General features: G+C 36.9%; 1 protein-coding gene across 2 annotated transcripts in view; it reads left to right on the forward strand.

Annotated features, from left to right (window-relative positions):
• The window catches only part of NHLRC2 (NHL repeat containing 2), a 62214-nt gene that overhangs the window by 35403 nt on the left and 10390 nt on the right, over nt 1–16421 (forward strand). For both annotated transcript variants that reach the window (XM_010363216.2, XM_030940692.1), the window contains 5 exons: nt 7452–7551; nt 11028–11259; nt 11831–11953; nt 12877–13086; nt 14152–14371. In XM_010363216.2, the coding sequence (XP_010361518.2) occupies nt 7452–7551; nt 11028–11259; nt 11831–11953; nt 12877–13086; nt 14152–14371 (885 nt within the window). The remainder of the gene's footprint in view (nt 1–7451; nt 7552–11027; nt 11260–11830; nt 11954–12876; nt 13087–14151; nt 14372–16421) is intronic.

Below are 16421 nucleotides of genomic sequence, written 5' to 3' on the forward strand. Positions count from 1 at the left end.
AGTAATTTGTTCTCTTTTTTCACTGAGTAGTAGTTCGTTGTGTGGCTCTACCACAGTTTGTTTATTCATTCACCAGTTGATAGACATTTGAAGGTATTTCTAGTTTTCAGTGGCTATAAAAAATCTCCATAAACATATGTGCACAGTTTTTGTTTTGTGGTAATGTGCATTCACTTCTCTTGGGCAAATGCCTAGGAATGAGCTTACTGGGTCATATGGTAAGTGAATGTGTACGAGAAACTGCCAGACTGTTTTCCACAGTGGCTGTTTTCTTAAAGTCCCAAATGTCTATTGGGAGTCATTGCTTCTGTCTGAAGAACTTCTTATGACATAGGTCTGCTGGCAGTGACTTCTCTTGCCTTTATTCTGGTCTGAAAAAGTATCTAGCTTTCATTTTTGAAAGTTATTTTTACTCCATATGTGAATCTAGATTAACATTTTTTCTTTTAATATTTTAAAGATATCACTCCATTGTCTTTTGACTTACATAGTTTTCCACAAGACATCTGTTTTAATATTATCTCTTCTTTATATGTAAAGTGTATTTTTTTCCTCTGGTTGCTTTTAAGATTTTATCTTTGGTTTTCAGCAGTTTGATATATCTAAGAATTATCCTGCTTGGAGTTCTTGAATCTGTGGTTTGATGTTCATTATTTTCAAGAAATTCTCACTTCAGATATTTTTTTCTGCCCCTTTCTGTCTTTCTCTTTCTGGGACTTCAGTTACTCATATGTTCAATAACTCTTGCATATTGTGTTCTTTTTATTCACTCTTCTTTTTTTTCTTTTTGTACTGGTAATTTCTACCAATTTATCTTCAGAGTCACTAATTCTTTCTTCAGCTGTGTCTAGTCAACTGATGAGCCTGTTGTATTAGTCCATTCTCGTACTGCTATGGAGATACTACCTGAGACTAGCTAGTTTATAAAGAAAGGAGGTTTAATTAACTCACAGTTCCGCATGGCTGGGGAGGCATCAGGAAACTTAAAATCATGGCAGAAGGTGAGGAGGAAACAAGGCACATCTTACGTAGCAGGCAGCCAAGAGAGAGTACCAAGGGGGAAGTGCCAGACACTTACCAAGCAAGCAGATCTCATAAGAACTCATTCACTATCATGAGAACAGCATGAGGGAAACTAACCCCATGATCCAATCAGTTTCCACCAGGTGGCTCCCTCGACATGTGGGGATTACAATTCAGATTACAATTGGAGATGAGATTTGGGTGGGGACATGGCCAAACCATATCATTTGTAGAAGGAATTTTTCATCTCTAATATTATGCCTTTTTGATATAGCATTTGCATTTCTTACAGATTCATCTCTGCTGAAATTCCTTATCTATTTAGGTGTGTTGGCCACCTTTTTCTCTAGGTTCTTTAACATACTATGCATAGTTATTTCAAAGTCTGTATTAGATAGTTCCAAATTTGGGGACTATCCTCAAGTCTGTTTCTGATCATTCCTTTGTTACTTGAAAGTGGGTAATTTTTTTGCTTTTCAGTGTGTCTTCTCATTATTTATTATATGTCAGTCATCTTGTATAAAACAGTAGAGGCTGAGATAAATAGTACTTATGAAAGATTGAGTCAATTTGGTCAGGAGCTGAGCTGGGCCTTGGTTTTATTATTGCTATGTCAGTGCACCATATTTTAAAAATTCCTCTAGTTGGGCAGCTGTTGCCTTCTGATTTTGCTTCAGTACATGGGCCTAGATTACATGGAGGGTTTTCTCAGTGTTTCTCAGCTTTCAGTCATTCCTGTACAATGAAACTACATGGTGGTTCCCTCTTTCCATTCTTGCAGCCGTCCCAAGGATAGACTGCTACTGGTTGTTATTCTGCCCCAGGCTTGTGTTGTGGATGGGGGTGTTCTCTGTTGTTCAGCCTCAGTCTTGGGAAGGCCCTGAGTGCCTAGGCCTTGAGGAAAGGATGCGGGGAGCTTTTTCATTGTTGCTGTTCCTCTCTCTGGCAGCTAAACTCTGTCTTGTGTCTGTGATTGGTTTGGGGAGCCTCCTGCTTCTCCCCGAGCAGAATGAGAACTCTGCTTGGTGGCAGTAGAGCATTTTTTCATCTCCTTTTACCACAGCTGTAAATGGTGTTTTCCTGTGCTCTCTGCAAAATGACCGGCTTTCCTGCCTTTCCCTAGTGGCTTAAGACTTTGATTCATAAGAGGTTTAGAGACTTTGTAGAAGCAAATCTGTATAGAAGCACTGATGGAGAATTTCACAGATGCTGTTAGGAGGGTTCTAGTCATAGGTGCTTAAAATGACAGAATTTTTAAAAAGCTGGATTTCAGGTAGTTTTCATGTTCATATTTCTTTTGTTGATTTTATTTCTGTTTTCTAATAATATTTCTGTGATCTCTACTGATAATTATGAGTGAGTTTTGCCTTTAAAAATATTCTCAAAACCTTTTCAGCCTCTGTCATTGTCCTTTTAAAAATGTCTTAATTTGTGACTGTTGAAAGTCAGTAATATTAAGTGTACTCTTTTTTGTAATTTTACCTTCTATTTTAGATTTGGGGGTATGTGTGCAGGTTTGTTTTGTAGGTCTAAGTATACTCTTAATTTAAAATGGAAATGTTCATGATTACCACATTCTTGTTAGAGGGAACAAAACTAATACCCGTACTCAGTGATGGAACTATGTGCTTTGGAGTCCACATTCCAGGATGAACAGTTGTAAATTGTTAATATGACTCTTGTTGATAGACATAAATGCCAGCCCACTTTTTTTTTTTTTTTTAACTTTCATTTTGTTTACAAAAACAAACTCTTCACTTCTAGCACGGTGGCTGTGAGCAGGGACTCGAGCCAGACCAGCTAGATTTGCAGGTCCACATCTTAGTAGTTGTGTGACTTTGGACAAGTTTCATAGCCTCTTTATACCTCAACTTTCTCATCTAAATTGAGGATACAAATAGTACCTACCTGAAAGGCTTATCATGAGGATGAGAATTAATATATGTAAAGCACTTAGAACAGTATCTGGTGCATAGAAAGCGTAATATAATATAAGTGTTTGCTGTTGTCACTGTTTTCTGTAAGATAAGAATTTTGTCATAAAGTGTCACGAACAGATGCTGATGGTCTGAACCAAACCAAAAATGGGAAGGCAAGGGACTAGAAAATAAACTTTAAAGACATTATCCAACCATAGACCATTCCCAGGGGTATAGGGAGAGAAAGGCAGAGGGGTAAACCTCACTATGCATCCCGGAGTAGGAGGCTGTGGGTACATTTAATCAGATCCCTGTTTCTGAACACAGACAGAAATGCACTTGAGTACTTGTTACCAGAGCTAAGTCCATGGGTCAGAGGCAGAAGGGAGGGTGAAAAGGCAGCAAGCAGAGAACTGAACCAAAGAGCACAAGCTCACTTCCATAGTTCCTTCTTTCTCATCAGAACACTCATAATCTAGAGTCAGATTCACTAATGAATTCATTTTCCAAGTTTAGCTGGGTGAATTTCAGCAAATTATTTAGCCTCTTTGAAGCTGGCTTTTTATAAAATGAAGATGATGATAATAAGACTTCTTAAGATTGTTAAATTGAAGGAAATAATCCATGTAAAATGATTAGCTGGGTGCCATCAACACAGATAGTGACCTGGGTGATGACAGTCATTATCCTCATAAGTTGGTATGTAGAATTCCAAACACCTGAACCCTGACCTGACACTGCTGCTGCTTCTCTACTTTTTCTCATTCCTCGGGCATCTGAAGGAAATAAATACACAGAGACCAAAACTAAACCAATGCCCATACTTTATCTGTCACTGGGAAGCTTTTGCCTTATTACAATAAGCCCCAGCTGAGCTATACTGACCTGTTTGGAGAACTGGATAATGGAGTTAAATTTGATCTTTCACTCAGCTGTGCACCAACATAGCTCTCCTTTGCCGAGACAGAGGCTCTAAAAGCAAGCTAAGAAAAGCAAATGTTTTTGTTCCTAAAGCTTAGAGCTAAATTTGCCTGACTCACCCTTCTGAGATTTTCTTGGAGTGGGACATTGATGTGAAAGAGAAAGAAAGAGGCAGTTTTCAAGGTGGGAACAGGATGACAAACCAGTTCAGAAGGAATTCTTGCAGTAATCCCTAACGGTGGCTTAGGTCAAGGTGGAAGTAGTGAGAAGTAGTCAGATTTTGGATATATTTTGAATAAGGAACCTACATAATTTGCTGAGGATCATGCGTGACATGTGAGAGAAAGGAGGAATTAAAGGTGACTCCAAAGCTTATGACCTGAGAAGCTGAAAGGATGGAGTGCTTTTATTTTCATCTACTTGGTCAACCTTGCTTGCAGTCTTGTTACCCAAAAGGTCCTAACATTGGCTGGAGCTGACTTTTCAATCAAGATAAGTTGTATAAAAATATCTGTCTAAATTTCCCTCAATAATGATTCTCAGTATAGAAGGCTTATAAATCTTGCTAGGTTTACCCTTAGGTGTTTGATGTTTTTAAATGGCGTTACAAATTTTATTTTATATTTGTTTGCTGCTGTAAACCGATAAAAGAATTTATCCTTGCTTATTGACCCTATACCCAACAACATTGCTAAATTCCTCTATAAAATTGCAAAGATTTTCTGTGTACATAATTATGTGATCTGCTAATAACTACAGTTTTATTTCTAATCTTTTTGTACTTTGCTTCTTTTTCCTTCTTTATTGCACAAACTAGGACCTCCATAAGGTGTTAAATAGAAGTGTTGATAGTGGGTATCTTTGTCTCATTTTTATTCTCGGGGGATGTTTGTAGTATTTTATTCTTAAGTAGGATGTTTGCTGTGACTCTCTTAAAAATGTTCTCTATAAGATTAAATAAATTGCCTTCTGATCCTAGTTTGCTAAGAGTTTTTATCGTGAATGGAAGCTTGTTAGAGATATTGAAAGGCTTTATTGTTATGGGTGGCTTTGGAGTTCTCGGCCCTATCAGATCCCAAATCCCCTTCCTATGATACATTTTAAGAAAAGCCTCCTTTACCATACCTAAAGTGAAATTCATAGGTAATATAATCCACCTGTGCTATGTATTTATATATATATATATATATATATATATAATATAGAGAAGAAATAAGGGTAGTTTATAATAAAATAGTGTAGTCATTGTGTAAATGATCTGGCATGACTATATTATCATATAATATATTACCCATCAAATATCCACAGCATTTTTTAGGGTGGGCTGCCACTCCCTTTCAGCATCATTGTTTGAGAGGATGATAGCACAGGTTTACATGTATAGCAGACTTCTGAGATTAGAGATGAATCAGTAGTACTATTAGGAAATACCAGCCATCATTAGGATAGTTTTAAGGCTTTTTTTCTTTTTTGTGGTTTCTAGGAGAAAGTTTACTCATTCAACAAATAAATACCCACTGAGTATTTGGCATGTGCCAGGCACTATTCTATGGGCTGCTAATAAAACTGTGAATAAAACAAAGCTGCTAGCCTCTTAGACCTTATGCTCAGTAGAAGAGAAAGGCAGTAATTAATAAATATGTAACATGTAAGATAGTGATAAACGCTACAGTGAAAAATAGGCAAGGTAAGGAGCTAAGAATGATGTGTGTGGAGGGTGGTGGGGGAGTAGGGAAGAAGCTTGAGCAGAGATCTGAATGTTCATATCTGGATGTAAGCTTTCTAGGATGAGAAAGAGGGAGCATACTAGGCATAGAAGTTGAAAGACAGCAAATTGTTTAGCACCTAACATGGTGCCAGGTATCATGTTAGGTGCTTTGCTTACACTGTTTTATTCCTTCCAGGAATCTTATGTAGAGAGTGATGGTGTGCTCCATTTACAGATGAGGAAATTGAGGCACACACATTAGAAAGTGATGTAGCTACTACAATTCAAATCCAGACCCACCTGGTTCCAAAGCTAAGGAATTGGTGAAGGAATGCTTTCAGGAGCCCTCTTCTTTTAGTGGTCTGTCACATTGCCATAAGAGTAATTACATTTCATTCAGAGAAATGAGAGAACTGGGTAGAGGACTTGAAAACATAATCATTTTTTCATGTAGCATTTTAAAAATATTTGAACCAGCCAGGCGCGGTGGCTCACGCCTGTAATCCCAGCACTTTGTGGGGCCGAGGAGGGCAGATCACGAGGTCAGGAGATTGAGACCATCTGGCTAACATGGTGAAACCCCATCTCTACTAAAAATACAAAAAATTAGCCGGGCGTGGTGTCGGGCGCCTGTAGTCCCAGCTACTCTGGAGGCTGAGGCAGGAAAATGGCGTAAACCCGGGAGGCGGAGCTTGCAGTGAGCCGAGATCGTGCCACTGCACTCCAGCCTGGGCGACAGAGTGAGAGTCCGTCTCAAAAAAAAAGAAAAAAGCAATGTTTGAACCAGTAAAGGCTTTGAAATATTGTGAGTGGAAAACATTCCAAATTAAGTTAGAATAAGTAAGATTGTTCATTTTCGTGGGCTTTCCATGTTTTTATTCCTATTACCTCCTAAAAGTTTTTGTTTTGCTTGGTCATTTCCATAGTTGATAATACCAGTGACTATGCATGAACATAAAAACTCATTCATTTTCATTGTTTAATACTAAAAAATTTATTATCTTAGATTTATGGTAGTTTTAACAGAAATAAGCAATTCTAAACTGAATGCTTTTTTAGGTACCAAATATCATCTGTTGGTAATATATGCATTGTTAATACTGTAAAATTAACGAACTTCTTAAGCGGAAGAGGCTGTATTATACTTTTTACCCTCTATGATGTCTATTGAAGGGCTGTTCAGTTTGTAAAAGTATTTATATTTTCCTAGTACAAATACTGTAAAATTAAGGTCCAGATTCATGAAATGATCATGGCTAACATTTGAGTGATATTGCCTCCAAGCATTACTCTGAGTGCATCACATGCTTTGAGCCTTTTATTTGAATGTCAGTATATCTAAAATAATGGAATATTTTATTAGCTTATGTTTCCTGTTCATTTTAGTAGTCCCAGGTTGTGGCTCTAGAATAACTGAAACATTCTGATATGCTAAAAATTAATTGTGGAAAGCTTTTGATGTAGTTTTAAGGTGATTAAGCAGAGACAGTCCTCAGAATATCTGTGTGCCAGTGTCACTTCTAATAGTTTGTGTCATGTAAAATGAGAAATCAAATGTTTAAAAATGTTGTTAATGCTCACTGTAAAATTAACAAACTGCTGAGGCAGAGTTCAGATGCAGAGATGCAGAGGACGTGTTCCTAGTAAGAATACTTTGGATTCCTGTGAAATTGTTGTGGGTAAAATTACAAGTCTAAAAAAGTAAACTTTTCACAAGAAAACAAAATTTTCAAAGATAACTTGAAACATTGCAAATATTTTTATTTATCAGATGATTCATAAACATATTGTTATCCTCCATAAATTTAACATTTTAAAACCATTGGAGTGTTTGTATTAACCAGATATGTATATAATAATAATGATTTATTTTTATAAAGGTTCAGAGGTCCAAAGAGGTGACATTTTGTGGATAGCCATGGCAGGGACTCATCAGATATGGGCACTCCTACTGGACTCTGGCAAACTGCCAAAGAAAAAGTAAGTGACAGCCTCTCTCTTTGAGTAGACTGTACTACTTTGGTGTTCATAGAGTTTCTTTTTTCAAAATCACCATCCTCACTGTAGCAGTCAGGATGTGCTAGGTTATACTGCCATAGCGCACAACGCAGATTCTCAGTGGCTTAAAGCAAGGCTTGTTTCTTGCTCACTCGCGTGGGTTCACTGGGAGCACTACTCTGTCGCCCAGGCTGATGAAACAGCCTGGAGCTGTGGGGAGCTTTGCCAGTCATCCTGGCACAGGGAGAGAGAAAGAGGTGGTAAGTCACTCACTGATTCTTAAAATTTCTACTCAGAAGTGACACACATCACTTCTACTCACATTTGATCAGCCAGAATAAGTCTTAGGGCCACGCTTCACTTCAGGGAACCTGCAAAGAATCATTCTGCTTAATGTCTAGGAAGAGAACTAAGAATATTCAGTGGGCCCTTATCTTTTAAGACATAGTTGAACTATCTGTAATCATTCATTCAAACAGTTGAATACCACATAGCAGAGTGCTTAATAACTCAGTTTTTGTAGTCAGGCCTGAGATTGAATCCTGGCTCTGCCATTTATTATCTGTGTGAGTTTAGGAGAGCCACTTGAACTTTCGAAGCTTCAGTTTCCTTCTTGATATTACCTCATAGGCTTGCTTTGAGGATTAATAATACATGCGGAGAGCTTGGCGTGGTGCCTAACATGTACAGTAAACATAGGTGGCTTTGCTGTCACACGGATATAAGGATGAAAGGGTCGTGTCTGCCAAGTTTCTCATATTTTTTCCTTAGAGCCTTTCCTCTTCCCCCAATACCCAAGGCAGAACGGGCCATACTCTTCTCTGTGACCTCACCGTACCTGGTATGTAGTTACATCACTGCAGTAAGTTTTCCTGCCCCAACCCACTGCCTCTTCCTCTTTCTCTCTCTTCTGTCTTTTGACTGTTCTTATTTATAGCCATTTCCTCCTACTAAACTGTGTCTTAAAGGAAAGAATCCTCTCCCATTCATTTTTGTGTTCCTTGTACCTAGCACAGTATTTGGTACCTAAGAGGAGCTCAGTAAGGGTTTGAGAATAAATGAGTAAAAGCCATTAACCAGACAGGCTGTCAAATAGCCATGGAAGATGATCTTCTCAAGTTACCATTATTAATAGAAAGCATCATTATATAGATCATTCAAAATAGCAGATATTCCAAATAATGTGTTATGTTTGTGCGTGTTGCTTTGGACACATTTATATAATATGTTACGACATTTAATCATTTAGTAAATATTTATGAAACATACTATATGCTAGGCAATAGGGATGAAATAATATGCTCACTGTGTTAAGGATAAAATGAAAAGATGTGGTTGCTGTCATCAGCGAACTTACAGAGGAAGAATCAGATCAGCAAACAATTAAAAATTAGTTTGTGCAAAAGGAATCACTGCAAATTGAAATTGTTCGGATGGGCGCGGTGGGTCACGCCTGTAATCCCAGCACTTTGGGAGGCCGAGGTGGGCAGATCATAAGGTCAGTAGTTCGAGACCAGATTAACCAACATGGTGAAACCCCATCTCTACTAAAAATACAAAAAGTTAGCTGGGCGTGGTGGTGCGCACCTGTAATCCCAGCTACTCAGGAGGCTGTGGCAGGAGAATTGCTTGAACCCAGGAGGCGGAAGGTTGCAGTGAGTGGAGATTGTGCCACTGTACTCCAGCCAGGGCGACAGAGCAAGACTCTGTTTTAAAAAAAAAAAAAAAAAAAAAATTGAAATTGTTCCGTATATAAGTAAGAGGAGGACACAACATCAGTAAGATTTGAGTTGTCAAGGAGGGCTTCTTGGAAGAGGCAACTAAACAGATACCTGATAGAATAGTAGGAGTTAGGGAGAGTGGGAAGTTTTCCAGGCAAGAATTGGCACTAGTGATGTCAGTAGAAGCCAGATCACACCATGCCTTGTGAGTACTTTTAAGGGATTTGGATATTCTACAAGCCTTTCTAGAAAGGTTTAAGCTAGGAAGTGACATGATTAGATATGTGTTTTTGAAAGAACACTGGCAGCACTCAGAGTGGAACAAGACTAGAGGCAGAGATAAGAGATACCACTGAGGAGCCTATTTCTGTTATTGAGGCAAGAGAGAATAGTAGCCTGAACAGTGAGATTACCAATAAGATTTTACATGAGGCATAATTGTAAACAGCAAACAGAAGTAACAGAAGTTGCCAGAATATGCTATTCTGGGTGATGGCTGTTTTAGAGATAGATGCTCCAGAGCTGCCTAAATTTCCTCATAAGTAGAGTTGTCATTCTCCTTCATAATAGGAAATTGGCACTAGGACTACACTGACCTGTATTTTAGTTTTAAGGATGTATTATCTTTACTACCGATCTTCAGGTAGTAATGACCCTTAGCATTTTAAGAGTTATTGTTTCTCCCTACTCTTTTCTTTATTTAATAAGAAAACTCCTTTTTAAAGTATTAAGACTCCTTGTAGACTCCTTTCAATTAATTTGTTTAGCATATTAGTTATTACATATATTGTACTTGCTATGTTCATATGTTTCTTGAATAAGTGGCCATATTTTGTGCATGCTAAATCCCTTTGCCTCTGTCCCCTGCTCCTTACCTATGGGAACGTATCAGCCAGTAAGTGATGGTGAATTCAGACTTTTGCATATTCAGAAGTGATTTACACAGACTCTCATTTTGTGTCCTGAGTCAACTGCTTCTCTTCCCTCAACACAACACATTACCATGTCTTCTTACAGTCTCTCTGGCATAAACTTAAAAACCAGGTCTAAAACTTTCTCTGCATTACAAAAGGAATCATTGCAATAGTTCTTTAAATAGAAATTTCCCTAATGTATATAAAAAATTGATTTGTACAATTGATATAATTGTACGTAATTATCCCATGTAATTGTAAGATAATTATGTACAATTATATCATTTTTCATATAATAGTAATGTCTGACCTGGCTATCTTTCAAAAACTATTCTTTAATTCCTTTTGCTAGTCTCTATTTATATACAAGATCACAAAACATTTTTAATGAAAATTGAAGCTTTAAACTATCAAGAGCTAGATAATCTTTTTAGTTCCCTTTCAAGAACCTCATATTGCGTGAAATTAAGAAGTTAAGAATTTAAGGTAGTAAAACCAACCTATCTCATCAATAATCTGATTATTATTTTTATCTTATAATTCTAACTCTATCAGGGATTACTCGTTTAACATTTGAAAGTGATTTCAGTTTTGTGTATGTCAAAGTAAAGTAAGAAGTTCCCTACACAGTGGGTAAATAAGTTAATGGTTGGAAAAATGATAGTGAAAGCTGACTTGAACAATTTAAGTAGGCCAAGATCACTAGTTTGTTTTTTACGAGGCTTATCACTATTGATTTGATTATTTACATTCATTTATTTAAGAACTAAATTGCACACAATATACCACGTGTTAACTCCACCTATGAACTTGTCTTTTTCAGTGAGTTAACAAAAGGAACCTGCCTTAGGTTTGCTGGAAGTGGAAATGAAGAGAATCGAAACAACGCCTATCCTCACAAGGCAGGTTTTGCCCAACCTTCAGGCCTTTCCTTGGCCTCTGAAGATCCCTGGAGCTGCTTGTTTGTAGCAGATAGTGAGAGCAGTACAGTGAGAACCGTTTCTCTAAAAGATGGAGCAGTGAAGCACCTCGTAGGAGGAGAAAGAGACCCCATGGTAAGGACAGTCACTCTTGCACAGTGCGCTTAGACACTGAGCAAGCTGTCAATTTTGTGAATTTTAGAAAATTAATAAGATTTAAAAGAGATCATCCTTGGCCTATCTGCGAATCAAAATGAAAGTCAAACCAAAGGAAATGTGACTATAAAGCAACATGAGGAACACTGCATCTAAGAAAAGTGAATTGACTCTATTATGTATAAATGTTAAGGTTTCTGGGAGAAAGAAAGGATGAAGCATTGATTATTGGAGAAAAGAAAAAAAATGTAAATTAGATGTTGGGCAGTGGGGTGGAAAGAGCACCAGACTAGTGGATTTGACCTATTCCTAACCAGATATAGTATTGTGAGTAAAACTACTAAGCACCACAGATTAATACAGGTTCAAAATACTGTCATTTTTTTTCCAATCTGAATCAAGTATCCAACCCTATTTATATGAAAATCAACATTTTCCCTTTTAACTTAAATACCATTTATAGCTATTTGAATTTTCACTTCAAAATCCTAGCAAAACACTGTACAAGTTATAATACTTGCTGTTTCTTTTCTTTTTAAAAAAATTAAAGAATTTATTTGCTTTTGGTGATGTTGATGGAGTAGGAATCAATGCAAAGCTTCAACACCCCCTTGGAGTAACATGGGACAAAAAAAGGAATTTACTTTATGTGGCAGACTCCTACAATCACAAGGTGAGTCGTGACAGAATTATATAATATCTTGCTTTTTGTATGTGGCATTTAAAATGCTGAAAGATCTGTGAGCCTCCTACAACTGCCACTCTAAAATATAGAAAGGAGTAACAGTATTTGACAACTATAACCCAGCCTGTTCTGCTCTTTTCTTGGTCCTTTCTTTGCCAAGAGGTTACCATGGTCTTCTGAACTAGGGAAAGCACTGAACCAGTTCCAATGGCAATAGCCAATAGTTGTGAATTGTAACCCATCAAAGCTGCTTAGTAACATATTCAGTATATCAAGAGAAGGCAAGTAGCAGGGAAATTAATATGTCAGCTAACAAATGAACGTTTTTGAGCTGTTGCATAGTTACAATGCCTGTTAGTAAATAATTTTGTTTTCAGCAGCATTTCCATTTTTGTCTATTAAATTGTTTTAAGTTTTATTGCACTTTTACTTTTTATAAAAATCACTGGATAATAAATATTCATACAGTACTTCATGATGTGAGACCATAAATTTAATATAATTGAGACATAACTGGCAATCATTAAGTTTAACAAAGGTAGCAGATCCTCAGGCAATGCTGGGTGCTCAGGAAGACAACGTCAGTTCAGTTGTGAAAGTGTGTCCCATTGTGAAGAAACACAATTCAATTTAAAAAAATTTTTTTTAATTCCAGAAATGATTTCATCAAAGATTGCTTCCAGAAGACAAGATGGAGCTAGGGATTTTACGTAGTTTTTAGTTCTTAGAATAGAATATCTCCCCTTAGACTGTAATTTGAATGTTTGGCTTTTCAAGAAAATATGGAAATAACTATTCCTTTTGTGAGATTTATTGAGAATATTAATGGCAATCAGAAATTAGCTTGCTTGATACTATATTTTTCAATACTGCAAAAATGAGATTGATCTTTTTTGTTCTTTGTTTTTTAGATTAAAGTTGTGGATCCAAAAACAAAAAACTGTACAACATTAGCAGGAACTGGAGGCACAAATAATGTTACCAGTTCCAGTTTTACCGAGTCAACTTTTAATGAACCAGGAGGCTTGTGTATTGGAGAGAACGGACAGTTATTGTATGTGGCAGATACCAATAATCATCAAATTAAAATGATGGATTTAGAAACAAAAATGGTATCTGTGGTAAGTAATTTTAAAATATAAGTTAAAGGATATGGTTTTAAGAATGATACTAAGATCCTTACAGCACTGACAGGCATTTTTGGTTAGGCTATCTCCAGGAGAGTAGTAAGTGGATGCTTCTGTTGTGTTATTTGACAAAGAGACCAGCAGGACTGCTTTAAGGATATCCTTCTATTCTTAAAATAAAAGTTCCATCTGTGCTGAGAGTTTGAAAAAAATACTGGAAATTGGAGAGAATCTAATGAACCTTCAAGAAAAAAAAAAGGAGAGGACTCAGATCTGTTTTTAAGTGTACAGACATACTGACATACACTACATACACCTACTCTGTGGGTTGGGTTATTTCGCTTTTTTTTTTTTCAGTGATCTTTAGATCAGCGTGTAACCTTTGTTTCCCTGTGATGAATCCATTACCAAATAATCATCTAACAAAAGCTTTAGAAGCCACATTTCTCAAGACGTTGAAAATAAGATTGTGGAAGAAACTTAAATGAGTTATAGTCAATTTTTAAAGATATGGACATGGTTTCTTATAGAATTTTCAAGGAGAAATGTCTGTTATAAACTAACTCTTGATGTATAACATGTACCTGAAAAAAATGCAGCAGTTTTTTTCTGAAAGTCTGATAATTTACATGGTATATTTTTAAAATGAAAAACAAGGTTACTGTTGCAATATAAGTGTCATTTCTCTTCACATAGATCTCTGATATAAGATGAATAACATCTTATAGTTGATAATGAAAATTATAAGAAAATGTTTATCTACTGTGTTTAAATTTATAAACTTTTGCTTTAATTTCCTGCCGTCTATATATAATGGACAGTTTCTTTTATTCTGCCTCATTCATAAGTGTTGGGTTTTGTTGTTGTTGCTAAGATAAACTACTTCTGTGTCTACAAAAATCTTGAGGGCCTCTAACACATTCTAATTCAAACTAGAATAGCAATTAGTTTCATTGACATAGAACTTCATTATTCTACTAAAGTCTAAAAATATGCTTTCTCATTCTATAATTAATATAAAGTTCTTATGTTTTAATAACAGATTTTCTTACTTCCTAGCTCCCCATCTTCAGATCTGAAAATGCTGTGGTAGATGGCCCATTCCTAGTAGAAAAACAGAAGACATTACCCAAACTACCTAAATCTGCTCCAAGCATTAGGCTTTCCCCTGTGACTGTGTGTGCTGGCCAGACTCTTCAGTTCAAACTCAGATTAGACCTCCCATCAGGATCAAAGCTAACTGAAGGAGTACCCAGTTGCTGGTTTCTAAGAGCTGAAGGTATGAGTATAAGCTTGCAAATACTAATACATCATACATTCTTAATGTTTAATCTAGTTATTTTTTATTTGTTAGGAGATATTTTTACTCTGTATGGGCAAGATTTGAAGGAGATGATGTGAACAAACGAATCCAGATCCAACCCCACATTGGCCATTTGCTTTAGTCTTCAAGAGTCTTTCCTCCCTTTTATTAAAGAATAGTGTAACTCACCAAAAGTTACAAGTCAGTTGTTAGCATGATTGCTTGGAATATGGGCTTTCCTATACCTCATCACTTATTCTGAGCCTGTTCTTCATTCTATTCTTGTTCCAAAAAGAATCTTAAAAAGTCCAAAATAGAAAAATAAAGTGGAGCCTCCTTATTTAACATCTTTTTCTGTAACTCTTCCTTTCAGTCACTGTTACACATTCCTCCCTTTCTTCTATTTGTGAGTCACAGTGTGAGCTAACTCCTTATTTCATTAGTCTATGGTAAGGAATCAGTATACTGCTTGCCTTGCAGTAGTGCTTTCCAACATCTGTAACCTGGTGGACAAAAATTTTAAAGTGAAATTTTAGTGGTTCAGAACTTCTAAATTACAACTTGTCTCTAATGATGTTCCTCTGTCCTGGTCTCCCGCACTCTTTCACACTTTCTCACTCAGTTTTCCATTTCCTTCCCAACTCCTCATCCTTCATACCCTCTCACACACTTTTGCATATTATCCAAATCCTGGGTAATTCATGCCTTCTTACCTTCAACTTTCTCAGGGCAGCAGCTACTGGCCTGCAATTATAGTATCAACTTAGTGTCTAAACCAAGAGGATAACAATACCTTGGTAGACTAGCTGGGAGGAACTGCTGGTTAGTGTTTGGGAGGCTGATTCTAGGGTGATTGAGTCTGTAGGGAAACCACCCCTTGTCACTCCCCACAAGGGAGAAGGCTAACCATGTAGTAGTAGGACCTTTGGAGCTTGCTTTGTAAACAGAAGAATACTCAAACCCTGGCCACTCCATAGCCATCTGTGGGTTCGGAGCAAGTCCTAGACTGCCAATTTAAGTCTGGAAGTATTACATCAGTTGGAGATCATTAATTTAATTTTTCTCAGTATAACTGTAAGAGCAGTCACTGTAAGAGCAGTGTATTAAATGGTGTTACTGTAGGAGCAGTATATTAATTTTTAAAATAGGATATTGACAAATTAAAATTTGTCTGCATTGTCAGACACACTAAGTAATATTGAGTCACTGGGATATAAAATACAGATAGTATTCAAATAAAGTAGTCTATAGAGACTTTATTATTTGTCTAAGATATTGGCCCCATTTTTGTTATATAGGAGCAGATAATTTTCAGGCAATAATCCTAATAATTTAAAGTTTTCAAATATTATGGAGTACATTTGTACACTTATATAAAGGACATTTTCTCTTCTGGCTTGTTTTTTAGAAACACTTATTTTTAGCCAAATTTTGGTCTGTATAATCTTTTTTTTTTTTTTTTTTTTTTTTTGAGATGGAGTCTCACTCTGTCGCCCAGGCTGGAGTGCAGTGGCTAGATCTCAGCTCACTGCAAGCTCCGCCTCCTGGGTTTACGCCTCAGCCTCCCAAGTATCTGGGACTACAGGCGCCCACCACCTCGCTCGGCTAGTTTTTTGTATTTTTTAGTAGAGATGGGGTTTCACCGTGTTAGCCAGGATGGTCTCGATCTCCTGACTTCGTGATCCACCCGTCTTGGCCTCCCAAAGTGCTGGGATTACAGGCTTGAGCCACTGCGCCCTGCTGTATAATCTTAAAGAAGTTAGAATATATGCAAGTTTTAAGCCCAAAAAAAGCAGTATAAAAGCACTACGTGTATTGTAACTTCACAAATTGTGTGTGTGATATATATGAAAAATATCTAAAGAAACATTTTCTGTTTTATTTCTAGATTTGAACATTAAAATAGCTCAGTATTCTTTGTTTGATTTAAAATATAAGAAGTTGGCTGGGCACAGTGGCTCACGCCTGTAATCCCAGCACTTTGGGAGACAGAGGCGGGCGGATCATGAGGTCTGGAGATCGAGAC

This window comes from Rhinopithecus roxellana, chromosome 11 (genome assembly GCF_007565055.1).
Source record: "Rhinopithecus roxellana isolate Shanxi Qingling chromosome 11, ASM756505v1, whole genome shotgun sequence".
In the NCBI taxonomy this organism is placed as follows: domain Eukaryota; kingdom Metazoa; phylum Chordata; class Mammalia; order Primates; family Cercopithecidae; genus Rhinopithecus; species Rhinopithecus roxellana.